The 27,901-nt window shown below is 40.8% G+C and overlaps 1 protein-coding gene across 2 annotated transcripts in view; it reads right to left on the bottom strand.

Moving 5' to 3' along the window:
• Positions 1–6,823: 6,823 nt before the first annotated feature.
• Positions 6,824–27,901, bottom strand: part of LOC140121962 (isoaspartyl peptidase/L-asparaginase-like) — a 96,170-nt gene continuing 75,092 nt past the window's right edge. For both annotated transcript variants that reach the window (XM_072142215.1, XM_072142216.1), the window contains exons 5-7: positions 24,796–24,914; positions 15,107–15,217; positions 6,824–9,540 (exon numbers count right to left, since the gene is read on the bottom strand). In XM_072142215.1, the coding sequence (XP_071998316.1) occupies positions 9,332–9,540; positions 15,107–15,217; positions 24,796–24,914 (439 nt within the window). In that variant the 3' untranslated portion in view covers positions 6,824–9,331. The remainder of the gene's footprint in view (positions 9,541–15,106; positions 15,218–24,795; positions 24,915–27,901) is intronic.

Genomic DNA, 27,901 nt, shown 5'->3' on the forward strand with positions numbered 1-27,901 from the left:
AGATGAACATGTATAGAGTTCATAGATACATCATAATCAACATTGTCCATTATCAATATTTAGAAACAGATAAAGGCAATATTTACTTTATCTATGTGCTGTAAATATCATAAAATCATCACAAAACCACTAAAACTGAAATAACCAAAAATCTGCTTTTCAGCTACAAATTTAAGTCACAACCTGCAAAATCTAGGTATTTAACAAATTAAAACTTAAAGGCACCCCTGAAACCTATATATTTTTTAAAAGCAGGTAATTAACAGTTGACAGCTCCTACCACCATCTTGCAACTTTGTCAAAAGTGAACAGATTTATATATGCCACAACATGCAACATGAACAAGAATTTACACTCCCAAAAATACTAAAACAGAAACCATGCAATATTTGGTTGAAATCCAACATTTGGTTGAATATTTAAAAATATAAAATGCTCATAACCACCTTCATGCAAATTTGAAGCAAGCAGTGATTAAATGCAAAAATTACATGAAAATTCAAAATGTCCACTAAAATATCTACAAATCCAGAATACTAATGTAACTGTAAGATATGAAGAGTTGATACATACTCTACAAATGTATATTTACCAAATATTCAACGACTTACTTATTTTTGGGTAAAAACCATAGCATAGGTATAAGTAATATAGGAATGGTGTGAAATAAAAACTTTATTCAGGAACAGTGTGTATTTTTCATGTTACGTATAACTTTTTGGACAAGTTCTGGTTCACGGTGTTAATATGGTATCAATGGAAACATCAGCTTGTTCCACAAAAAATTACATTTTACTTAGCTCTTCACACTGAAGTATGAATAAGGTTTACTAAATAATTACAGATTTTAATTGAAAAAAATTGAAGATTTACATTTTTTTTGTATTTAAACATTATAAAATCTATAGAAATTGGGTATAATTGTAAGGAATTATTTAGAATGCATAGGAAAACATGTAGAAACATAGCTCATAGGAATAAGGTTTAAATGTGTGTTTTTGGCAATTCCACCACATCTGGAATTTTAAGATAGGGTTTGCTAAAAGAGTAAAATAAAATAATGGAAACGCAGAAATGGAAAAGGTCCCAGTAAGGTAAGGGTTAAAGAAAATACTATATGCTAAAAATCCAGTTAGCATCAGTTCTGAGGTTGAAAATTGAATGACAACCACATAGGTCAGAAAATAAAACATCACACATTTATACTATGCAGAGTATATTAGTAAGTGAAATAGTCTTTTCTGCAATGAGAATTTATTATGGAAAATCTAAGGCTTTCCTTTGGGCTAAATAACAGAAATATAAGATATAGACACACTATTATCAGCAGAGTTTATCACATTTTATGCATGGTGCACCACTTAACACATCTCCACAAATATTTTGGAATTCAGTAGCTGCATATGATTGTGGTGTGTGATGTATTAGTACTTCACATGTCGCCTGTGGGTGTATGAAGAGGGTTCAAGGGCTGAGCCCTCTTTATACAAGGTGGGTGTTTGCTGCATATTGCAGCTATCACCAACCAGTAACACAGTGCAAGTTCCGATTGCGGGTACTAATCTTTTGATTTCCCCTGATGGCAATCAAAGCTGGTGGCATGTGGGCGCTGCCATCTTAGCTGAGATTGTCGCTCCCCTTGAGGTCATTGGGGAGCTATGATCTGTTGCATTTATAAGGCCTGAGGCTGTTTATATTCAATAGATCTGTTATAGTGGCACATTGTAATAGATGATTTTTAAATTCCCCATATACTGCTATACTGTAGTATGGCAGTTTATGGTAGGATTAATCAGACAACCTAGAGTTAAAGTACCATAGAGTCTGAAAAATAGAAAAAAAGTTAAATTAAAAAATAAAACACAAAAATTGAAATCACCCCCCTTTACCCAGAACTGATATAAAAAGAAATAAAAAGTAAACATGTTAAGAATAACTGCGCCCCAAAATTACCGATCTGTCAGCATAATGACAGTTATTCCCAAATATGGTAGCAAAGAAAGCATCAACTCATCCCAGAAAATAACACCTCATACAGCTCCATACACCGAAGTATGAAAAAGTTATTACCACCAGATGATAACAAAATAGAGAAATTTTATTTGTACAGAAGGTTTTAATTTGTTTTGAATGTATTATATAAAAACATAAAAAGCTGGGTTATTAAAGTTAAAGTCTATTCCCCAATTCCCATGATCTGATTTCAGGGATTGATTCAGGGAGTGATTTCTGCTGCCTTAACTGGCTGCTCGTGACACACACTGCACACACACTTGTACATACACACAGGTCTGTGTTTTGCTGTGGGAATATAAAAACTGAAAGCAGAACGGAGATGTAAACTTGCTTTAAATTAACTCCAAAGTACATGTCAGTATTTTTCGGCCTATTTCGGCCTATAAGGCGCACCGGACTATAAGGCGCACCTCTAATAAATGCCTGCTAAGACAGCTAGGTTCATATATAAGGCGCACTGGAGTATAAGGCGCAGGATCAAATGCAGTACCTAAAAATGACCAGCAGGTGGCAGACCTGCGCACAGTTCAAGCCAGCTACACTTCCCGGGAAACTTGTCTTCAGCGTGTCAGAGAGCTCCGGTCTCAGAGGTATGGGCTGCTGGGGGTTAATGCAGGGTGATGCAGCAGGGGTTAAGCGGTCTCCCTCTGCCCCATCTCCTTCCCTCCTCAGCCAGGGTGTTATTCCTGTGGGGTTCCCTGTGGCTCCTTCTCTTTCCCCTGTTACAGGGCTGTCAGGTATGGGGGATTGTTTACTGATGATGATGATTGCCTCGTGGTCGGCACTATGGCAGCTCCGGTCTCTCCGTGCTAGGGGAGGGCAGGATGGGCACAATGTTAGTTGTGGTGCCAGGGCACTTCAGGAGCTAGGGACCCTGTATACTGTGTGGGAAGCTGCAGGAAAGTTCTGGGGATGAAGCTCTTAAACACTGGTAAATGTACAGTGCATCTTGTCTGTAGTACATTTCTGTATAAGTTCATATATAAGGCGCACTGGCCTATAAGGAGCACTTTTGATTTCTGAGAAAATTAAAGGATTTTTGGTGCGCCTTATAGGCCGAAAAATACGGTACATGTACAAAATTTGCTATGGGACCCTGCCAAAGCACCATCAATAATATTTACATATGTATATGATATGATGATATATGATGCATAGGGGTCCTGATTCCCTGCTAAATAGCAGAACCGACAATGTATTGATTACAGTGTCCGGTCTATTGCATATCAGAGAATGGGCTGAAACCAGAAAGTTTGGAGCTGCCCTTACACTCAGCACATTAGGGGCCTGGCACACACATCAACTATCCCTTTACATTGCGGCTTCCAAACCAGGTCTTCAGAATGGCAGGAGACCCAACTCTGACAAGGTCTGAGTACCTGAATTCCCTGCAGTGAAGTGTGAAGTCATATACAGCAACACATGCTCATATACACTTAGACATATACACCAACACATTCTCATATACACTTAGACATATACACCAAAACATGCTCATATACACTTAGTCATATACACCAACACATGCTCATATATACTCAGTCATATACACCAACACATGCTCATATACACTTAGTGATATACATCAAGACAGGAGTGGAAGGGAAGCCGGGAACGGGTAGGTCAAGAGTCGAGAACCGGGAGCGGGGGGGCAGAGGGAGCCGAGAGCGGAGGGAGCGGTAGGGGAGCGTGGAGCTTGAGCAGGGGCAGGGAGCCGAGAGCCTGGAGGGGGGGTGGCGTTAGCGGAGCCAGGTTGAGACGGGAGTGGAGAGCCAGGAGCGGGGGCGGAGGGAGTGGAAAACTGGGAGCGGGGGGCGGAGAGTCGGGAGCCGGAGGGAGCGGAGAGTCGGGAGTGGGGAGGGGACGTTAGCGGAGGGAGCGGGAAAGGAGCCTGGAGCTTGAGCGGGGGCAAGGGGAGCCAAGAGCCTGGAGGGGGGACGTTAGCGGGGCAAGGTATGGGCGAGAGTGAAGTTATGCGAGGAGTGGGGGGCGGCAGCACATTGGTGGCCGGGAGCATGGTGCCAGACAGAGCACTGGAAAGTGGTGCTGGCCGGCCAGCAGGAGTCTGGTGCAGGCCGGCAGGGGGGCGGAAGCTCGGTACCGGCAGGGTCTAAGGGCGGTGGTAAGGTGCCGGTGGCGTCGGGGGGTGGGCGCAAGGTGCTGGCAGCGTCGGGGAGCAAGGTGCCGGACGGAGGGCTGCAACGTGGTCCCGTCCCGTGCGGGAGCTCAGTGCTGGCCGGTGCCGCCCCCTCGTTGAGCAGGAGGCGCACCGCCTGAGGCGAGATGCTCAACTCGCCTCATGTCAGGTGCGCCCCTGCCAACACATGCACATATACACTTAGTCATATACACCAACAAATGCACATATACACTTAGTCATATACACCAACACATGCACATATACACTTAGTCATATACACCAACACATGCACATATACATTTAGACATATACACCAACACATGCACATATACAGTACACTTAGACATATATACCAACACATGCTCATATACACTTAGTCATATACACCAACACATTCTCATATACACTTAGACATATACACCAACACATTCTCATATACACATAGTCATATACACCAACACATGCTCATATACACTTAGTCATATACACCAATACATGCTCATATACACTCAGTCATATACACCAATACATGCTCATATACACTTAGTCATACAAACCAACACATGCTCATATATACTCAGTCATATACACCAACACATGCTCATATATACTCAGTCATATACACCAATACATTCTCATATACACTTAGACATATACACCAACACATGCTCATATATACTCAGTCATATACACCAACACATGCTCATATATACTCAGTCATATACACCAACACATGCTCATATACACTTAGTCATACAAACCAACACATGCTCATATATACTCAGTCATATACACCAACACATGCTCATATATACTCAGTCATATACACCAATACATTCTCATATACACTTAGACATATACACCAACACATGCTCATATATACTCAGTCATATACACCAACACATGCTCATATATACTCAGTCATATACACCAACACATGCTCATATACACTTAGTCATATACACCAACACATGCTCATATATACTCAGTCATATACACCAATACATGCTCATGTACACTTAGTCATATACACAAATACATGCTCATATACACTGAGTCATATACACCAATACATGCTCATATACACTTAGTCTTATACACCAACATATACCTCATATACACTTCTCACCCACGGTGCAGCCACCATCACCCTGCTCCTCCTTCTCCAATCTGACCCGCAGTAAACTCCTGCATCTACATGGAGGGGAGGAGGGTTCTGAATAAGGTATGTACAGGGACAGATTAAGTGGCAGCTTATTGTCCTCACTTTCCCTCTAAAAGCCTGCTCTGCAGAATATAAAGGAGCCCCTGCCTGGCTCCTGCCATCACACAGGGCTTGTTACTGCCAAAGCTCTTCTCTTTAACTTCAGACAGGAGGAGGTCACATGACTATCTCCAGCCAGTTAATTGGCTGCCTCCTGAATCATCCAGGCTGCCATTCTGCCGTCTCCATCAGGCCTCTGATATCTGCCACCTTAAGCAAGATTTTCATTTTGCCTCGTGGCATATGCGGTCCTGTGTATGCTTCATAAAACTTTATTTTCATTGAATAAATTAAATCCATAAACTTTTAATTTGTAATTAAAAAAAGCCCATCTGCCAAGAGTGTCTATATTTAGTTATAAACAATAAATGCAGCTTTTTGCATTATGTGGCATGTGCATATGCAGAAATCTGTTGTGTGAAATTAGGGGGAAATGGGAGTACCATCCCCACCATGCTAATAAATAGTGAGTAAAGTTTCAATAGATTTGTAATTTATCATTTACAGATTTTTACAATGATTTAAAATTTGACTTCATAAATTGAATTTAAGATGTTCTAATATTTGAAAGGACACATAGAACAAGAGTGTACAATCTGTACTTTTGGGACAAATGGAGAGTAACAGGATGGAAACCACTTTCTGTCTGTGTCTCTATTGATCCTATTTCAGTGCATGTTTTTAGAGAGAAGCTTGAATTGAAATTCTCATCTTTCTTATAGATTCCTACTTTTTTTTCAGAAGAGATCACTGAATTTCCATTCACATGCCAGCCCTTTGGGTAGAACATTCTACATGTATCATCTATGTCAATCCCTAGGGATCTAGTAAAGAATATGTCACAGTATTGAGATTCTGACCAAAGAAGTTTTCAAGGTGTACCAAGTACAAACATTTCCAAGGTTAGGGAGGGTCCAGGGGCATAACTACAGGGGTAGCAGCCATAGCAGCTGCTATATGGCCCACAGTGTCAGGGGGCCCCAGCATCTAGGGTATTGGGTGTTTAATGGGAGCGTTTATGCTGTATGTGTGTATATGGTATTGTATGTATATGTGTATTTGCTCTATGTGTGTATATGATGTGTATATGTTCTATATCTGTGTGCATATGTCATGTGTATATGCTGCAGGGGTGTTTATGGTATATGTATATGTAGTGTGTATATACTTTAGCCATGAAGAAGAGTGTTTATACTCGAAATGCGTAGCTGTTTGTGGATTCCACTACATGCTGACTGATTTTTATATGATGATTCAATAAAGAAGCAAGACATTTTTTTCATATACAAGTGTATATACTGTATGTATTTTTATGCTGTATGTATATATGTATTTAAATGTCTGTATATATATATATATATATACATATATATATATATAAGTGTATAAATTTATGTGACTGCAACTCATATGTGAGCATACAAACATGTAAATTGTTTTAAGGGGGATGGGGGCCACACTCACAAGTTTGCTCACAAGAGGCCCTGCCTCTCCTAGTTACGCCAATGGGAGGGTCTTACAGGTTTTTAGTGATTTTATCTTTGAACCATTCAAAAACAAGAAGTAAGCTGTTATAGACAGAGAAATTTACTTTGACAACATTACTTTGATGATTTACAACTACTACTAATAACCTTCAACCACTTTACATCTCAAGCAGCTTTCATTTGAATTCCAACTCAGAAGAACATTTTGTCTTATTGTTTTATAAATGATCAATGTAGACCTAGAATAGGGGAACAGGGAGCAGTGAGAAAATGTTTGTCCTTGTAAACAGACACAGATGAGCTGTCTTCTGTAGAACGCAATGGAACTAGGCTTGTCTGTGTGGCAGCTGGTAAGGACAAACCTGCAGCCACTGTGACAGCTCCCTGCTCCACTGTGCATTCGGGATCTTCTTGTAGTTCTGACACCGTGCCATATATAGGTGTATGTAAGTACCGTATTCTCTTAAAATAATGAACTGATCCACTTGTATGATGTAATCCTATTATACAGTATAAACCATCAGCACGTGTCTGTGTATTGTGTGCTTCATGAGTTCAATTATATGGCGGCTGTATTATTAGAATGTATGATATCTCTGTATTCTTGTCTTTTCTTGTCCTGTTTGTTATTCCGGCTTATCTTCTCTGTTTCTCTCAGTCTCTCTTTTCTATCTCATTCTCTCCAGGGAGAATTTCCTTGGTAAGCTTTGCATTATGAGCAGTGACAGGAAGGATGAGAACAACAAACATATCCTTTCCTATTTTCTCCTGAAAAGTTCCAAAGGCTGGGTAATTGGCTCAGATACATTATAAGTGCTTATTATACTACTTTCATTTCCTATAAATACCAAAATCATATGAGCCGCTACAAAGAGAAAGCTTTTACTTGAATTGACCAATATATCTCAAGATAGCCCTGTAATAAGGGAAAGTTTGTATTAGTAAAAGTACATTTTTCAATTTCATATGAATATTGGAAAGTAAAATAGAACAGAACATAAAAATGACATGTCCAATTGCCTAAGAGGCTGAAAAGGGGTATCCCAGAACTTTGAAATCACCTGTTGGATGCAATGTTTCTAAACCAAGCGCACATGCTGGTTTGTGTCCCGTGCAATAGGATCCATTCTTCTTTTTGCTTCTAATAGTTTAGTTTTTGAGAAAAATGTCTTTTAAATATTTTCAAATGCGTCACAGGGGCTTCGGACTGTAGTAACATTCTTATATTTGTTATCCATAGCCTTCTCTCCCTCCCCCTGCCTGATCTAATCTCACTGCAGCACTGGAGGGCTCTGGGAACCACCCAAGTAGCCTGCTCAATAACGTCATTTTAAAAGTTGATTTTAGAAGGAAGGAGGCCATGAATAACATATATAAAAAGATTAACACAGTCACAGTGCCTGGATCTATGAATAAGTGTTCCTGGTTTATCATGCTGGATTTCCTTTAAAAGCATTTGCGTTTATACAAAACATACACACCTTGTAAAACTACATTCACATCTCATTTCTCGCTTACAGTAAGCTCATAATTTGATGTTTTAAGAAGAAAGATGACTGTTGCTCAAACACCTTCAAATCAATGTCATGGCAGAGAAGCAACATTATGCGTTAATGCACATTCTGCACTTCATCTTGACAGAAAAAAAAATAAATTTAGATATTTTTGCTAATTTACTAAACAAGAAAAAAACAAGCATTCAGGCCCTTTGCTGTGACACATGCTGTACATTTCCCTCTGATCCTCCTTGAGATGGTTCTACTCCTTCATTGGAGTCAAGCTGTGAATGGACTTGATTAGGAAAGGCAAACACCTGTCAGACCTCACAGCTCACAGTGGATGTCAGAAAACATGAAAATCATGAGGTTTAAGAAATTGTCCAAAGAGCTCAGGGACAGAATTGTGGCAAGACACAGATCTGGCCAAGCTTACAAAATAATTTTTTGCAGCACTCAGGGTTTCTAAGAGCACAGTGGCCTCCATAATCCTTAATTGGAAGAAGTTTAGGATGACCACAACTCATCCTCCACCTGCCGTCCAGCCACTCTAAGCAATCATGGAAAAACATTATTATGAGCAGATTTATTGAAATTACTAGATTGTGTTTGTGTTATCTTAATTGTTACAGTAATATACAAAATAGTGAATCATGGCAGAGTGCATTATCGTCGGACAATGCACTTTCGGTGAACTCTAGCAGACAGGAAAGTAACTATGCCTGGGCCAAAATGTTTTACTTTCTAAGCTGATAAGAATATGGACCTTTAACTGTAATATGGTGCCTTAACATAGGATTATAGATCATAGATTCACGTAAACATTGGGTATTGGGGTAAAGACTGCCCACCACTTAATAAATATTCTATAGAATTTAAGATACTACATACATAAAGATCTCGAATTGTAGTATATAAAGAATTATATTTACAAACATATTTTTTCTTGGAACTTTTCTCCAGGATTCAGTCCATAGGTTAATATATTGTTTTCGGCACTTGCCCATGCCATTCTTTTTGTTGAAAATCTTGCTGCCCATTCTCCAGACTTGCTAATAACTATTAATCCTCCCCTGCCATGAACCCTTTCCTTCATGTATTCCAGGGCATGGTCTGCAGCACTCTTCGGGGTTTCGCCTACATAAAAAAGAGAATATTAGAATATTATCTAAATACAACATATTTAGCGTCAGTCGGAGGACGAAAGTGGTGTCAGGTTTGGTGCTGTCTGTCTCTATCTCAATTTTTAATCTACGTCTAGTTTTGAAGACATGAAGTAAATAACACCCAACAAAGCATTGGACTCCTGATTTAAGAAATCAGGCGATTTGTATATTTAATGTCAACTCTGGAATGCACAATCTCTAAAGGCTGTAAAACCGAAATTAGTGTAAAGAAATTAGGGAAAGTAAGACTTGAAACATATCTTGTGAGAATGTAAACATGCACAATCATCATCCTAGTCAACTTTATAATGTCACAATAATTTTTCATGACTCATTTAATTTGCACACATATGTGTAATAACAATTTGTATAAATTATTTATTTATGTAGTTCTACAATGTGATGTGTTCCTCTATATCACTTCATCTCCTGTGAAGCTTAGAGTCTAATTACACAATATCATATGATGGCCTGGGACAATCAATATCAAAATCAGAATGCACCTATAGAATTCATTTTATGGGGGAGGGTTATGTTAGCTGAATTTAGACATTTTGATTGTAGTTTTGCACCTTGAATTTTTTGCACAATTTCATGCAACCTTTTCCTGCTCACCCAGGGGTTTATGTCAGGCTTGCAGGTGTGAATCCTCTGGACCACTGCAGATGATGACACAAGCCACTACCTGGGACCAGAGTCTAAGTGGAACCCGGTTTTCACCAGAGCCCGCCGCAAGGCTGGTTAGACAAGCTGCGGCGTGGTACCACCTGGTCGTTCCTCAGGCGTGACTTGTCTGCAGTGTCGGCCAAGGTTGTAGTACAGAGACGGCCGACAACTCGTGGTCAAAGTCCAGGCAGACGGTCAGGGCAGGCGGCAGAGATGCAATGTCAGAGTCCAGTCCGGGGTTGGCAACAGGAGGTCCAAGCAGGAGGGTACGGGAACACAGCACACAGGACAGCAACACGGAGGAACACTGGTACATGGGAACACAGAGGAGCTTAGGTAACACTGGAACACGGAGGGACTCAGAAACGCAGGAGACACAGGAACGCAGAAATCGCAGGCAAATAGCAGAATAGCTTTCTCTCAGGCTGTGAGGCACAAAGATCTGGCAAGAGATACAGGAAGAGGCAGGTTTAAATAGTTTAGTGAAAATGGCCAGCGCCAATTAGTGGCGCGCTGGCCCTTTAAATTTACCGAAGGTGGCGCGCGCCCGTCCCTGCCTCCTAGGGCCGTGCTGCCGGAGACAGCGTGGGAATGGGTCGGGGTAAGTAAGAAGCCGGGGGACCGGGGCAGCCGTGATGCCGGGTGCACCTGCGACGGTCGGGAGGGAGGTCGCAGAGGCACCCGTGACAGTACCACCCCGATTCAGGACGACAGGTTTCAGCAGAGTGACATGAAAAGAATTCGGGATGCGCATGGTGGAGGGAAGGCGGAGCTTATATGCCACTGGATTAATGCGCTGTAACACCTTGAACGGACCCAGGAAACGTGGACCCAGTTTGTAACTGGGGATCTTCAACCAAACATACCTGGAGGAAAGCCACACTTTATCTCTAGGAGAGAAGATGGGAGGAGATCTGTGTCTTTTATCAGTCTTAGTGCGGGCCTGAGCAAAGACCGACGAGTCTGTTCCCAGATGGATTTAAGGTCCACTACCAACTCTTCTACTGCAGGAACATCAGCAGACACGGAGAGAGGTAGGGGTGGACGTGGAAGTCTCCCATACACAACGAAGAAAGGGGCAGAGCCGGCAGACTCCGAATCCAGGGAGTTATAGGAGAATTCTGCCCATGGGAGCAGAGTGGACCAGTCATCCTGTCGGGCGGAAACAAAATGGCGAAGATAGCAGTCCAGGGTTTGATTAACCCTCTCAACTTGTCCGTTGGACTGAGGATGGTAAGTAGACGAGAAGTCCAGTTTCACTTGTAGTTGACGGCACAGAGACCGCCAGAAACTGGGAAACAAACTGGACCCCTTGGTCCAAGACTATGTGCAGAGGTAGTCCATGTAGCCGGAAGATGTGCTGGAAGAACAGGCTGGCAAGACGTGGAGCTGACGGCAGGCCTGGCAGGGGAACAAAGTGGGCCATCTTGGAGAGGCGGTCGGTCACCACCCAGATAACGGTATTACCCGAAGAACAGGGAAGATCGGTAATAAAGTCCATTGCCACGTGAGTCCATGGGCCGCTGGGTATCGGTAACGGCAAGAGAAGACCAGCCGGTTTGAGACGAGATGGCTTGTTTCGAGCACAGGAGGTACAGGCGCCCACAAAGTCCCATACATCATTGACCCTATCTGGCCACCAGTAGTGTCGGGAAATGAAGGCGTGAGAGCGCTGCACCCCAGGATGCCCAGCCACACGAGAACAATATCCCAAAGTCAGTATCCTCCTCCGAAGGGCAGGTCAGACATATATCTTGCCTGGAGAAAGTTGCCGAAGATCCACAGGAGCAGCAAGAACCAAGAGTTCAGGAGGAACAATATGTCTAGGAGCAGGGTCCTCCCCAATCACATCCGAGGCACGAGAGAGAGCATCGGCCCTCACATTCTTCTATGCAGGATGGAAATGTATGAAAAAATTGAAACGGGAGAAGAAGAGAGACCAACGAGCCTGTCTTGGATTGAGACGCTGGGCAGTCTGGAGGTACAGAAGGTTAACTGGAAAACGAGCACCCTCCAGAAGATAACGCCATTCTTCAAGCAGGAATGGCTTCTCTGAGTCAGGTCGAGTAAGAATGGGAGCAGATGAAAAAGCAGATTTTAACTTTGTGAAGGCGTCTTCTGCCGCCGGGGGCCAGTGTCTAGGGTTGGCGTTCTTCTTCGTCAGGGCCACAATGGGAGATACCAGGGAGGAAAAATGTGGGATGAACTGCAGGTAGTAATTGGCGAATCCCAGGAATCTCTGGATAGCTCGTAGCCCTACTGGACGTGGCCAGTGAAGTACTGCAGACACTTTTGCAGGGTCCATCTGTAGTCCCTTCTACAACCCAAAAGAGAGCCCTTGTCCGAAATAATATATCCAAGGAACGGGAGACTCTTCTGATGAAATAGACACTTCTCCAGCTTAGCGTAGAGGCGATTGGCCCTTAGGCGCTGAGAACCTGCCGTACATGGGCCTGATGGGATGCAATGTCCGCAGAGAACACCAGAATGTCGTCCAAGTATACCACAACACAGGTATAGAGTAAGTCTCTGAAAATGTCGTTGACAAAGTCCTGAAATACCGCCGGAGCATTACAGAGACCGAAGGGCATAACAAGGTACTCAAAGTGCCCATCTCGAGTATTGAAGGCGGTCTTCCACTCATCACCTTCACGTATGCATATGAGATTATATGCCCCTCGCAGATTTTTCACTGTGACTTTGTTGACTCCGCAGTAGTCTATGCACGGACAAAGGGAACCATCCTTCTTGGATACAAAGAAGAAGCCAGCCCCGGCGGGAGAAGAAGACTTCCGGATGAATCCCTTCTGCAAATTTTCCTTAATATAGTCGGACATAGCCCCCGTCTCCGGCACCGACAAGGGGTATACTCGTCCTTGTGGAGGGGTTGTACCCGGCAGTAAATCAATGGGACAGTCATAGGGACGGTGTGGAGGCAAGATCTCTGCTTGCTTTTCTGAAAAAACATCGGCATAGTCGTGATAGCATGCTGGTAGACTCCTCAGAAGCTTGTCAACCAAGTTAGTTGACAAGACAGACACAGGGCGAGGAACTTCTAAGCAGCGAGACTGACAGTCCGATCCCCAACTGAGAACCTCTCCCGTCTTCCAATTAAGGACTTGTGCGTGGCATTGCAACCAGGGAAGACCTAGCATGAGAGGTGAAGTAGAACGATGCAGAAGCAGGAAGGACAAATTCTCTTTGTGCAGGGCACCGACTTGCATAGTTATTGGCCTAGTGCGGTATCGTACCGGATCAGAGAGAACTTGTCCGCTGACTGAGGAAATCACCAATGGCTTGTCAATTAGAACTACTGGAATATGATACCGGGTAACCAGTGCAGAGTCCATGAAATTCCCTGCGGAACCGGATTCTAGGAAGGCAGAGATCTGGATCTGGTTGCCGGAACCAACACTGAGAAGCACCGGAATCATCAGGCGTGGAGAAGCACTGCTTACACCTAGGGACGCTTCTCCCAAGAACCCTAGGTGCTGGCGTTTCCTGGACCTTGGAGTCGGACAGGACAAGAGCCAAGAAAATGGTCAGGACTAGCGCAATAGAGACAGAGGTTTTCCTGACGTTTTCTGTTACGCACCTGAGATGACAATTTAACTCTATCCACCTCCATGGGCTCCTCTGCAGATGAAAGAACTGAAGACTCCTTGAACAGTCTTTGGAAAGCTGGAGCTAAGCGAAGAATGCGTCGTGGACGGACTGTATGTTGCTCAAAACGTGATTCTTCGGCACGCTCCCTGAAGCGCACATCACATCCGGGTGGCTAAGGAAATGAGACCACTCAGAGAAGATGGTAAATCACGAGCGGCCAGAGCGGCCTTAACTTGAGATGATAAACCCTTCTTGGAAGCGGCAGACAAGGCAGCGTCATTCCAGGAAAGTTCTGACACCAAAGTACGGAACTGGACAGCATACTCTCCCACGGAGGAATTTCCCTGGCGCAGGTTCAATAAGACAGACTCGGCGGAGGAGGCCCGAGCTGGTTCCTCAAACACAGACCTAAATTCAGACAAAAAGGCCACAAGAGAAGCCGTAACTGGGTCACTTCAGTCCCACAGGGGTGTTGCCCCGGCTGATTATAAATGCCACCTTAGACCGCTCCGAAATAAACTAGACAAGCTGCGGCATGGTACCACTAGGTCGTTCCTCAGACGTGACTTGTCTGCAGTGGCGGCCAAGGTTGTCGTACAGAGACGGCAGACAATCTCGTGGTCAATTTCCAGGCAGAAGGTCAGGGCAGGCGGCAGAGATGCAACGTCATAGTCCGGTCCGGGAGTGGCAACAGGAGGTCCAAGCAGAAGGGTACGGGAACACAGCACACAGGACAGCAACACGGAGAAACACTGGTACACGGGAACACAGAGGAGCTTAGGTAACACTGGAACACGGAGGGACTCAGGAACGCAGGAGACACAGGAATGCAGAAAACGCAGGAAAATAGCAGAATAGCTTTCTCTCAGGCTGTGAGGCACAAAGATGCGGCAAGAGATACAGGAAGAGGCAGGTTGAAATAGATTAGTGAAAATGGCCAGCGCCAATTAGTGCTGCGCTGGCCCTTTAAATTTACGGAAGGTGGTGCACGCGTGCCCTAGGAGGCAGAAGTATTATATCTCAATAACTTCAGTGAAGTACCAAATTTTAACTATATACTGTATATATACTCGAGTATGAGCTCAGTGTGTGTACACTCTAGAATGTTATGAGCCACTGGCGTCACAGCTCAAGCGACTCCACCGTACGGAGAGAGGGAGCCAGAACATCAATGGACAGAACAGGACCTCGTCTTATACTCGAGTATATACGGTATATTGAGGGGATATAAATACTGAGGTGATATAAATAATGAACAATATTACCTTTTTCTATATAGAAAAGAACTTGTCTTGCAAGTGTAACTTTCATGATAGACTCTCCATGGCCAGTTGTAGATACAGCCCCAGTAAAATTGTCTGCATAAGCTCCAGAACCTAGACAGAGAGATATAAATAGACAGGTGCACAAATATTTACATTTTCATATTTGACAATAGTCATGGTAGTATATAAAATAAATTATGGTATAAATTATTGTCACCAAGGAATACCTTCTAGATAAATACTCATTTTGCAAGCAGTGGTTATGATATTGATGCCAGTAGTAGCAAGTATGAAGTAGTCTGTTCCATAGCCCTCACTGTAAAAGGTTTTTTTTTACATTAAATCCTCATTACAAAATAAACACAAAATGACAAACAGAAATACAATATGCTGTTTCATAGGATTTCCAATGAAAAGAAGCTATTCCATTTAATATATTTTAACTAACTAATATAACTTACAACATAAAAATCTTTCACCCCCTTCATCCTCATAGACTGTAAGCTCTTGCGAGCAGGGCCCCCACTCCTATTGTTCCAGATTAATGTTTGTACTCCGTAATGTAATATTATATTTGTATATCCCCTAAGTGTTGCAGAATTTGTTGGAGCTTTATAAATAAACATTATTATTATTTGATTTCTAATCCATCTCTGGTCAAGAGCCTCTTAGAAGTCAATCAATTAAGCCACATATGTATCACCACCTTTCACCTCACTGCGCCTTCAAGATAGGGTTACCAACGAAGGTAGATGTTAGTACCTGGTGTTAACCCATATCTATGGCCTGAAGTCAGCTGGGACCACAATCTGAAAGATTACCATTAGTAACAATCCACCCGTCAAGGATTTAAATCCTGCAGGGCATGCAAGGTTTCCCTGCCAGCACATATCCAGAACCAATTGAAGTTCAGTTATGATATATCTGGCTGAATCAGAGAAGACATGGGAGAAGGTCATTTGAGAGCAAAATAGAACTTTTTGATATCAATTACACTTGTTGTGTTCGAAGGAAGAAGGAGAATGAGTACAAGTCAAAGAAAGCTGTCCCAATGTGAATCATGAGGATGGAAACACCATACTTTGGGGCTTTCCTTCAAAGGGAACAGGATAACTGCATCATATTGAAGATTGGAGATAGGTTGTCAGGATGATTAAGGAGTTGCTCTGTAAAAAACATTTTATGATACTGGAGAGGCATAGCCAGTTTCCAACCCCTATATAAATCTTTGGGGGGAGCTCAATGCTGCCCATCTAAGGCCCAGAAACCTGACAGAGCTATAGAAGATCTGTATGGAGGAGTGAACCAAAATCCCTGCTGCCGTGTGTGCAAACTTGGTCAATTACTATAATTGCAAACACAGGTTTCTGTATCAAATATTAAAGGGGTGTTCCCATTTAACCCCTTAACGCTCTGCGCCGTAGCTCTACGGCGCAGAGGTATAAGGGATGTATGAAGAGGGCTCACGGGCTGAGTCCTCTTCATACAGAGGTGGGGGTTTTTGCATTTTGCACAAAACCCCCACCGCTAATAACCGCGGTCGGTGCTTGCACCGATCGCGGCTATTAACCCTCTAAACGCCGCCCGCAAAGTCGCGGGCGGCGTTTAAAAGACGGCGGCGCGCGGGCGCCGCCATCTTTTTTTCGATCGCCACGCCCCCGAACGTCATCGGGGGGCGGCGATCGGTTACCATGGTAGCCTCGGGTCTTCTTTTGACACGAGGCTACATGGTTTATGCAGGTTCGTTACAATGAGCCAGTGGCTCATTGTAATGTATGACCTGCAAAAATGCCATATATTGCAATACTGTAGTATTGCAGTATATGGTAGGAGCGATCTGACCATCTAGGGTTAATGTACCCTAGATGGTCTAAAAAATAGTGAAAAAAAAAAGAAAAAAAAAAGTTTAAAAAATAAAAAAAATTAATAAAATATTAAAAGTTCAAATCACCCCCCTTTCCCTAGAACGGATATAAAACATAACAAACAGTAAAAATCACAGACATATTAGGTATCGCCGCGTCCCAAAATGCCCGATCTATCAAAATATAAAAACGGTTACGGCCGGCGGTGACCTCCGAGGCGGGAAATGGCGCCCAAATGTCCGAAATGCGACTTTTACACCTTTTTACATAACATAAAAAATGAAATAAAAAATGATCAAAATGTCGCACAGACCTCAAAATGGTAGCAATGAAAACGTCGCATCATTTCGCAAAAAATGACCCCTCACACATTTCCGTGCGCCAAAGTATGAAAAAGTTATTAGCGTCAGAAGATGGCAAAAATTTTTTTTTCTTTTTTGTACACATTCGTTTAATTTTTGAAAATGTATTAAAACACAATAAAACCTATATAAATTTGGTATCACCGCGATCGCACCGAACCAAAGAATAAAGTAGGCATGTTATTTGGAGCGAAGAGTGAAAGTCCTAAAAACTGAGCCCACAAGAACGTGACGCACGTGCGGTTTTTTTTCAATTTTTCCACATTTGGAATTTTTTTTCAGCTTCGCAGTACACGGCATGTTAAAATAAATAACATTACGGGAAAGTAAAATTTGTTACGCACAAAATAAGCCCTCACACAGGTCTGTACACGTAAAAATGAAAAAGTTATGGATTTTTGAAGTTGGAGAGCGAGAAATTAGCCGAAAAACCCTCCGTCCTTAAGGGGTTAAGCAAATAAATGGTACTCTTTGTATAATGAAAAGTAATTCAAGTTTCCTATATGCTTTCTGTATCAAATCCCCACAATTTTCTAGATGAAATGGGAATACCACTTTAAGTTCTGTTTTTCTATTGTATTACGGTAAATCCTTTTTTAATTACCTAAGATAACAATTAAACACCTCTCTATTCTTTGTAGGAGGGAATACACAAAAAATCAGCAGTATAACAAACACTTATTTTCCCCACTGTATTCCCATTATCAAACTGACTGAAAGTATAAAGGTAACAAGTAATTTATACTATTGAATTATTGAATTACATAAAAAAAAAAATAGTAAAAAATATTTAAAGGAAACCTACCACTTGAAGTGGCAGGTGTAAGAAGGAAATACCGAGCACCAGCTCAGGGTGAGCTTGTGCCGGAGCTTATTTTTGTTAGTGTTTTAAAACGCTGTATCACGGTTTAAAACACTTTTTAAACTTTATACTAATGCTGAGGAGATTAGAGATACCTTTTTAAAATTTTTTCAGGGCATATATACCTCAGATCTGGAGGTATCAATAGACGATATAAGATCCTTTTTAGGTAAGGTTCAAATACCCGCCATTTCGAGGGAAGGGGTAGAGGCGCTATCGCGCCCGATAACGATCGAAGAGCTTGAGGAGGCTCTTGCTTCCTCTAGACGTAAATCCGCTCCGGGTTTGGATGGGCTTCCTTTAGAAATTTATAGTAGATTTGGTGCTATTCTTTTACCCGTTCTGGTAGAGACCTGGGAATCTTCGCAAAGGGAGGGCAGGCTGCCTGACTCGTGGTATGAAGCCAGCATAGTCTTGATTCGGAAAAAAAATAAAGACCCTTTGGAGGCGGAATCCTATAGGCCGATTTCGCTTATTAACGCAGATGCCAAGCTGATGGCTAAGTTAATTTCAAATAGACTCAAAGAATATGCCCCACTACTGATACATGAAGACCAATGTGGCTTTCTGACTGGGCGACAGAGTAAGACTAATATAAGAAGGCTCTTTGCGGGTCTCCAGATGGGCCGGGGGGGGTCTCGCTCCATCCTGTCTTTGGATGCCTCTAAGGCCTTTGACAGGGTGGAGTGGGACTTCCTCTGGGAGGTACTGTCTAGATTTGGGTTGGGCGACCTGTTTTTGAACTGGGTTAAACTCTTTTATAAATCCCCGAGGGTCTGCATCAGGGTTAATAGTGATTTCTCCCCTTTCTTTACGTTGTCTAGAGGTACAAGGCAGGGTTGCCCCCTGTCCCCGCTCCTATTTGCGTTCTTCATAGAGCCCCTGGCAATAAAACTGAGGGCAGACAGTGTAATAGAGGGGGGAGGAATAGCTGGTGTTGAGGATAAGGTAATGCTATATGCTGATGATGTCCTTCTCTTCCTCAAAGATTCTGATATATCGGCCCCAAAGGCCCTAAAGGTTATTCAGGAATACGGTAGGTTTTCGGGTTTTGAGATAAATACCCATAAGTCGATCATGGTGCCTTTGGATGAGGACCCTCATCCTAATTATTCGCTCTTTGGACTTAAGATCTCCTCTTCATGTGAATATCTTGGCCTAAAGATCACGGCCAAGGTTGACGACTACATCACTTTGAATCTAGTGCCCTTATTAATAAAAATTAAAAATAAGGTGAATACTTGGAATACGCTACCATTAAATCGTGCTGAGAGAGTTATACTTATAAAGAGCGTTTTGCTTCCCCAAATTCTATATGTAATATCTAATGCTCCATGTTGGATAGGCAAGAAATGGTTTGGGTTTATTCGTGCTATTATAAACAAGTTACTGTGGGGGAGGAAAAGGGTTCGCATTAAGCAAGAAACTCTAATGATTAATAAGGAAAGGGGCGGGCTGTCGCTTCCCTCCTTCTATCACTATTTTTTGGCAGCCCAGACCCAGTTTATTTTGGAAAATAGACAGTCTAATATATTTTTTGCGCTCACTTCGCTGGTGGAGCGTAGATTTGATTCAATGCTGGCACTATTAGAGTCTGGCCAACTGAAACGTTTGAACGCTAAGAGATTCCCTCTGGCTCGGCTATTGTTGTATATTTGGAGAGATCTTAGGAGGTTATTTGGTATTACTGGAGGTTTTAAATTTACCCCGCTGTGGAGTAATCTCAACTTTTCGGAACTAGCTAAGATGGATGATGTTGGGTTTTGGGAAAGAAAGGGAATTACGTCCTTGGAACAGTTGGAAGAAGATGGGACCTTGCCCTCTTTTCAGGATTGGTGTCTGAGGGATACGCTTGAGGAAAGGGATTTTTTTAGGTACCGTCAAATCGAGCACGCTTATAGGAAAGAGGCACAACACGAGAGGTTTAGGATACACATAGGGGGTAAATTTATGGATCTATTAGATTTAGATGTAACACGAATTAATTTATCAAATATTTATAGGCTTCTTAGGTATACTATAGACCAGAAGTTTAGTCACGTATCTCAATTGAAATGGGCAAACCAGGTCGGTTTTATCACTGGGGCACAGTGGCGTGATATTTATAAGAATGTGGTAAGAGCAACAATTAATTTAAATCACAGATGCACACAATTATACATTTTATATAGAATTTATTTTTCACCAGATCTAATGTTTAAAATTGGTTTAAGGGAAAATGCGAATTGTAGGAGGTGTAATTGTTCACAAGCAGATATTTTACATGTTCTATGGGATTGTCCTAAGATCAACCCTTATTGGGAGGAGATATTTATGAGATTAGAGGCCCAGCTCCAATGCTCTTTCCCGCGAGTTGCCACCTTTGGGCTCCTGGGCTTGATACCGATTTCTTTAGACGACAGATTAAAAAGTGATTTGGCCCTGAAGATCATTTTTCTCGCAAGATTAGTATTGGTTAGACATTGGCTTGATGAGAAGCCTCCAGATGTAAATGAATGGAGTAATTTAGTTAAGCGTATAAAAGCATACGAATGTGCGTTCGAGAAACGATATAGGAAGGGCAACAGACTTAAAGAGAGTTGGAATCAGTGGAGGTTATAGAGGGTTCTCTGTAACCCACTGTGTATAGATTGTGTCCATTCAGCGTCTCCAGCATCGGTAGAGGGTGGGGAGGGAGGGGGGTTTGGGGGGGGATTATCCGTATTAAGATTTGGACATTCTGTGTTTTGCAATAGGATGGTTGTTTCTTGTAGATGGAGTTTATGTATAGGATGTTATTAACAACATGACATGTAATGTTTTAATGTTTTATGGATTCGGTTGCAAACAATGTCTTGTATTATTATATGGAATAATAAAACAATTTAAAAAAAAAAAAAAAAAAAAAAAAAAAAAACTTTATAGCCAAAGCTGCTTTGGCGCATGGAGGTACGCGCTCGGCGCTTACCATGCGCATGGCTCTCCTTCACTTCCTATGTAGCCGCGTACCTCCCTGCACCGAAGCAGCTTCGGCTATAAAGTTTAAAAAGTGTTTTAAACCGCGATACAGCGGTTTAAAACACTAACAAAAAAAAAGCTCTTTTTTTTATGCACTTATTTTTTTATCCCTAGACTTTCATATAAGATGACATGGCAAATCAGGCACATGGCTAAAGGGATGAATGTTGGTAAAAGTTGCACAGCAGTGGCCACAGAAAAAGATACAAATTTTAGAAACTGCACATGCCGCTCTACCGCTGATAACAATGTTGCTCTTAATAATTGAAATATCGGTAAGAGACATTTTGAGAAATGAATCAGTTAAAAGCCAAATAACTGTGATAAAATGATACAAAGTGCCTGAACATTTTACAAGCCACTCTCTTCCAGATATACATTGGCATCTGTCACCAGAACATATTTTGAGGTAGCAGTAAGGATTGAAATAAAAAACAAACTACTTGTGGGCATAATTTTACTTTTGATCCATTTCCAGATCCTTTCTATGCTTGGCAGAACAGAAACGATAGTCAAATCATTTTGGCAGTTATCAACTTTTTAAATACGGAGATTTAAATGAAGTATTTACAAGCTACTGGTGGTCAGTGCCAAATGCCAGACTCTCATACAAATAGGCTGCTCTCTTTTAAAAGATAGAACAGCAATGAAGCAATTTACAATCTTGAAAGTGGTAACAATCTGTCCAACGCATAAATCTTTTCTATACACAATTTGAAAACAACTTGACTTCAAAATAAATGCTGTTTGTAATGCCTGGGAAGAGTAGTGGCCTCAATTGGACTTATTTATTTTTGTTGTAAAACATCATTGGATTTAATTAGGTTTACACATATTCACTTATTAAAGACAAAATAACTGAATGTACAAAAATGTATTTAGGTTAGTTAGGTCTAAAAAGGACTGTGATATCTATCTGATGTAAGTTTTGTTAGCTAACATAAACCTTTCAGGACCAATTTTTCCGTTTTCCGTTTTCCATTCGCCTCTTTCCAGAAGCCATGTATATTTGATGTTTTCTATTACAAAAATGAACAATGTTCCATTTTCTTTTGGTTTTTTTTTTACGGCTTTCATCATGAGTTCCAATTGATGCATCCCTTTTATTCTTTGCATCGTTATAATGAGGAACTAGCCAAGTAGGTCATCAACCATACCATTAACTGATCCTTGAGATAAGAAGTTAATCTAGTAAACAAAGGGTTCCCAGACTTTGACTTACAGTATTTTTCGGACTATAAGGCACACTTGAGTATTAGGCGCACCATCAATAAATGCCTGCTAAAATGTCTAGGTTCATATATAAGGCACACCGGATTATAAGGCGCACCTGATTATAAGTATGAATGACCAGCAGGTGGCAGTCCTGTGCACAGTTCAAGGCAGCTGTAAGTATCAAGGATAAAATGATTTTTTGTGCTCCTTATAGTCCGAAAAATACGGTAATGTTTCGGCTTTGCAAGCATTCTAGCAGAGAGTTGGGGCAGAAAGTTGATGTATTGCCAAAGAGTTTCTGCAGATAAAGCTGCATCTAGTTCAGTAATTGACACATAGAACTCTCTTTGTTTTGACCAGATCTGGGAACTAATCACTTTGAAGTAGAAACCAGTCCTGTATCAAACAACTCACTTTCAAAGCAGCTTCATAGTGAAATGTATTCAGTTGAAAGCTTTTCCTTATGGCTTCCTACTTACACATTCACAAAGTATTCAGGTGTTCTAAATGGGGAAACAGAAGTAAACTTGTACAGCACATCTTCTTTTCCCTCACATTATCTTAGTTAATACAACCCACTATATCATGTTGGTGGATTCTGCCAACATCTCTCTAATATGTATGGCTATTTTGGCCAAATATAAAAAAATAGCACAAGAATTACTTGAGGAAGAATATTAGGGCACATTTACTAACAACAGTGCAAACTATATGCAGTTGGGGCGTCTGACACAACTGTATAAAATCTGGCGCACATCCTGACTGAGCACCAGAACGCCTCCTAATTTGTGTTGCATGGTGCCTAGTGCAGCTGCACCACAAAAGGGTCACGTGCAACACAAATGTGGCACTTCTTAAATATCTGTGCAAGCAGTTTGCACTAAAAAGAACGTGCAAAGTCTGACAGAAAACTGGAGCACTGCCCTTTGTAAATGTGCCCCATTGTTAGAGATCATACATTTTTTAAGCAATAATTTGACTTGGTGAATTTACTTTTCATATGTCTCCTTGCAGACATTCAACTGGGATAACTCATTACGGGTATTGGAATATTTCTCTATAAGCGACCAATCAATATAAAGACTTGGCATAGACATGGTATAGTATTCTATTCAAACTAAGACTAGAAAGCCATTAATATTAATAATTAAAATTAATATTGAAGGGGTTTTCCCACCAAACAAGTTAGGCTCCATCCACAGGGTATCCATCAGGAACTTGCTGATCAGTGGCGCTCTGCAATCTCCGTCAGCTCCATAGAGATTAATGGAGCAGAATGGTCATGCACGGCACATCTGCTCCACTCATCTCTGGGAGAGATGAGGGGTCCGGCGGAGGTACCTGGGACTTCATTGGACCCCTCATTCTCGTGATCTGTGAGGGTCTAATGAATGAGACCCCGGTGAACTTCAAGTAAGCCCTGTGGATAGAGCCTAACTTGCTTGGTGGGAAGACCTCTTTAAGTATGATGTACACAAGAGAGGAAGTGTAAAGGACAAGTCATTTACAGTTGACTTTGTCAGTAGTATGCAGTGCAAAGCACTATTTGTTGTACACAAAGACATTACTGTCTTGAGATTTTAATAACCTGCACTAAATAATTCATTTAATGCATAGTTCATCTAAAGTGCTGTTGTATTAGTTTCTTTCACAATTTTACTGTAGTCATAGAACACTTATCGTCTTGTCTAGCTTGCAGCTTTAGTATTTACAACTATACAAGGGTCCCATTTCCAGGAATTCGTACTAGCAGAGTCATCAGGCATTTCCCTATACAGTGCTTGTACTTGCTTAACGCATAATTTATTCATTATGCAATTTAATCTATAACATGAATGAGTATTCTGTTACAGAATAAACATTAACGAAGGACCTGCTGTTCTATAATTTGTAAATATTTGCCACTTAATTGTAATTACTTTAACATGATAAAGTATTTATATCTGTACATGAAAAGCTGACGTGTATCTATAATCTCTAATTTGCTCGGAGACACAGACATTCTCATTTGAACACAGTTCAATTTAAGTATGTTTATCATTTTCTAAATACATGTAGGAACAGCTGGAAGGTGCTACAATTGTGAGCCACAGCAGCAATTGTGAGGTCTCCATTGCTCCTAAATTTTCATAAATTTCACAAAGCCTCTAAGTGCCAGACATAAAGAGTAGACAGGGGTGACAGATGACGCCATTTTATGGAGATGAATTAAAAACGAGAAATAAATTGTAGCATTGACAAATCTAGGATTTAAAAATGATTTACTTTAATTTACTTTTATCAATTCTCTACCCAAATATTGTTGTTCAAATACAGTTCAGGGAATATTTTCGATTACTGTTTATTAAAAAAAAAATGCTTGCAATTTAGAAATATATGACAACATACCAATAATTGGGCTATCTCCAACTCGTCCCACCATTTTATTTGTAATTCCACCAGTTGATGTAGCACAGGATACATTGCCCTTTGAATCAATTGCTACAGCACCAACAGTATCATGTGTCCTATAGAGAGTAACAAATGTAACATAATTTCTAATCAATGATTGTGCTAAATGTAATATTTTTTATATTAAACCTGTCATATAAAATTATGGTTGTATGTCAACATTATTTTTACATATGCAAAAATTATGAACATAAATAAATAACTAATATTAAATTACAAAAGTTACCACTAAAGTCAAACTCAGAGTATATCTGAAATCACTACCAAATTATTTTGTATACAATCTTACTATAATTTTTTCACCCAGCCAAACCAGTTCCCTACACTGTAATGGGGAGACCCAATCAGGTCGCAACAGTGTTATCTACAGTTTGGAGTCTGTTCCTTCTGGAATAGATATATTGGTTTGGTTTTAATCCTGCATCATGTCATAAGGCTTCCTGTAGGTCGTGCTTGATGTCAAGGGAGCTGCCTTACAAGGTACAGTAGTTAAAAGAGGCGTGGTTTTCCTTATCCAATCCTGGGAAACTTTGCATACTTTCTCATTGCTTCAGACAGACCCTTGCCAAATGTAATGATTTTTAAATACGTTAACAAACAACTTGGCATTTAGATCAAGGACTAAGTAATAAAAGATTTTGTCAGATTTCAGGGATTCTCAACAATGTTTGAGCCATCATCTGTCATGTATTTTGTGTGGCCCAGTGTGGCTCTAAGAGGCATCCCAGAGTCCTGTTTTACACCTGTATTTTGGGTGATTCGTTACAGCTAAATACTTTCCAGCACCTATCCAGTTTACATATCTGCATTATGATATTCTGTTTCTGACCTCGCCTTGTATTCCTTACTCTGCTATCACATGTCTGATTTTGGCATTACAAATACTTCTTTTTGTTATTTTGGCATTCTTGGCATTTTGGTAATATTTTAGTCTATGATTTTGTGCCAATGTGCAATCCTGATACTAACTTTGGCTTTCTGAGAGTTGTTGTTCACCTTTCCCCTTCCACTTTACATTACTTACTGTAGGGACACATTAAAGATAGGATAGACTTAATTATCACCATCACACTACATTTTTGAAAGTCTTCATTTTCAATCTTTCTTTTGTACCTAGAGCTAGAAGCTTCATTACTTTTCACTTTGTCTGAAATACTTGCCAGCACTAGCAGTAACATTTAACTTCATTGTAATCTGCAGACCATGGTGAACACGTCATTGGAAGCAGTGCATTATGATAATCTGACTAACTTTGTAACTCATTCATATATTTTAAAGGAAGGTTTCCCAATCTGTCAGAAAAGCCCATCGTGTTTTGCAGTTAAATAATCTCTAATGTGCCAACAGTAATTGAGTTCTAAATGTTCTGTAATCAGAGGAAGACATTTCTCATAGAGGGAACATTACTCACACAAGTGTCATCAGTAATGAAATTTAGACATAAGATGAATAGTACCAAATTAGCACATTGCCACGCAGGAGAAATACCAGGCTATTTTTATTGTTACCCAGTAGGAGATCACCTTATTTTATGCTATCAGTAGAGTAGATGTTCACATGTTTTCTGGCTAGCTTCTATCACAGTAAATTCAAGGTGACAATGAAAGCATACTTCTGTAAAACTCTCTTGGCAGGCTTCCCAGAGCACCTGCTGGTCTACTTTAATCCCATTCCATATGTCTGCAATATGAATGGCATTGCTGTGTTCTACTAGAAGGAAAATGTACACTGTGCTGTTTTTCTTTCCAAACATCTGAGTTAAATATATTTATTCTAAGCTTTCAATATATGCACATACAATTAATTTATTTTACAGATCTATATATATATTGAGAAATTCAATATCTATTGCCTTAACCCGTAAAATTCAAAACCATTTCACTAACTAAGCTCCAACTACAATGCAGTTCAGAATGAAATATGGGTGGTATAATAATATAATTCCCCACCTACCAATAATAACACCATAAAAGAGAAATGCTGGTAGAATGATCACTATCAAGCAACCTAATAATGCACAAACAAAGGTGAACAATAATGTTTATTCCAGCACAATAAAATCCAATATACTACAGCAGACAATGAACCCCAAATTCCCATACCTCTCATACCATACCTTACATAGCGGATCCAAGAAAACAGTAATGTGTGACATTTCAAAAACCCCTAATTAGACACAGTCACAAAGCCTGTATTTATACTATTCTCTGCTGCCTATGTTTTATTTTCTCTGTATGTTGCCCTCCTAGCCTTTAGGTATTTATGTGCTTTTTGACATTACAGGCAGTCCCCGGGTTACGTACAAGATAGGTTCCGTGGGTTTGTACTTATGTTGATTTTGTATGTAAGTCAGAACTGTTTATTTTACACTTGTACATTTGTAGTTCCAGACAAAATTCTTTTCAAAATGTTTTGCTGTAATGGGACCAAGGATTATCCATAAAACTTCATTACAGACATTTTACAGCTAAACATTGCAGTCTGGGACTATAGTAAAGCATCCAGCTTCACCAAAGGTCACAGGGGGTAGAGAGGTCCGCCTTAAACTAGGGGTCGTCTGTAAGTCAGGTGTCCTTAAGTAGGGGACCGCTTGTACTGTTTTCTTGGATCCACTATGTAGGGAGGGTGAGGTATGAAGATTATTAGCTTCCTTGAGTGCTGTATGCTTTACACTTAGTCTTATAACCCTCAGTGACATGGCTGCCAGCTGAGAAGTTTCTTAAGTGCCATGAAAAAACGATTTGTTATTTTGCTTAGAATAATGGAAACGAAATACTACTGATAAACTGAATACTTTAGTTAACACCTTTTATAATAGACTTATATGTGGGTGGACCCCCTCTAATGATGCATCTGTTAGTTATAACAGGAAAAAATACCAGTACTGTTGGTTGGTTTCTTCTTATTATCAAAATGGAAGCATTATGTATGGTAGCTACCAAGCATGCAAGTATATTGTGCTAATTTTAAACTAAAGACTTTTATTTATCATTTCTTATCTGTTCATAATCAGAATTATTCTTATGTTACTTTTAGTTACTTT

Source organism: Engystomops pustulosus, chromosome 3 (genome assembly GCF_040894005.1).
Source record: "Engystomops pustulosus chromosome 3, aEngPut4.maternal, whole genome shotgun sequence".
Taxonomy (NCBI): Eukaryota; Metazoa; Chordata; class Amphibia; order Anura; family Leptodactylidae; genus Engystomops; species Engystomops pustulosus.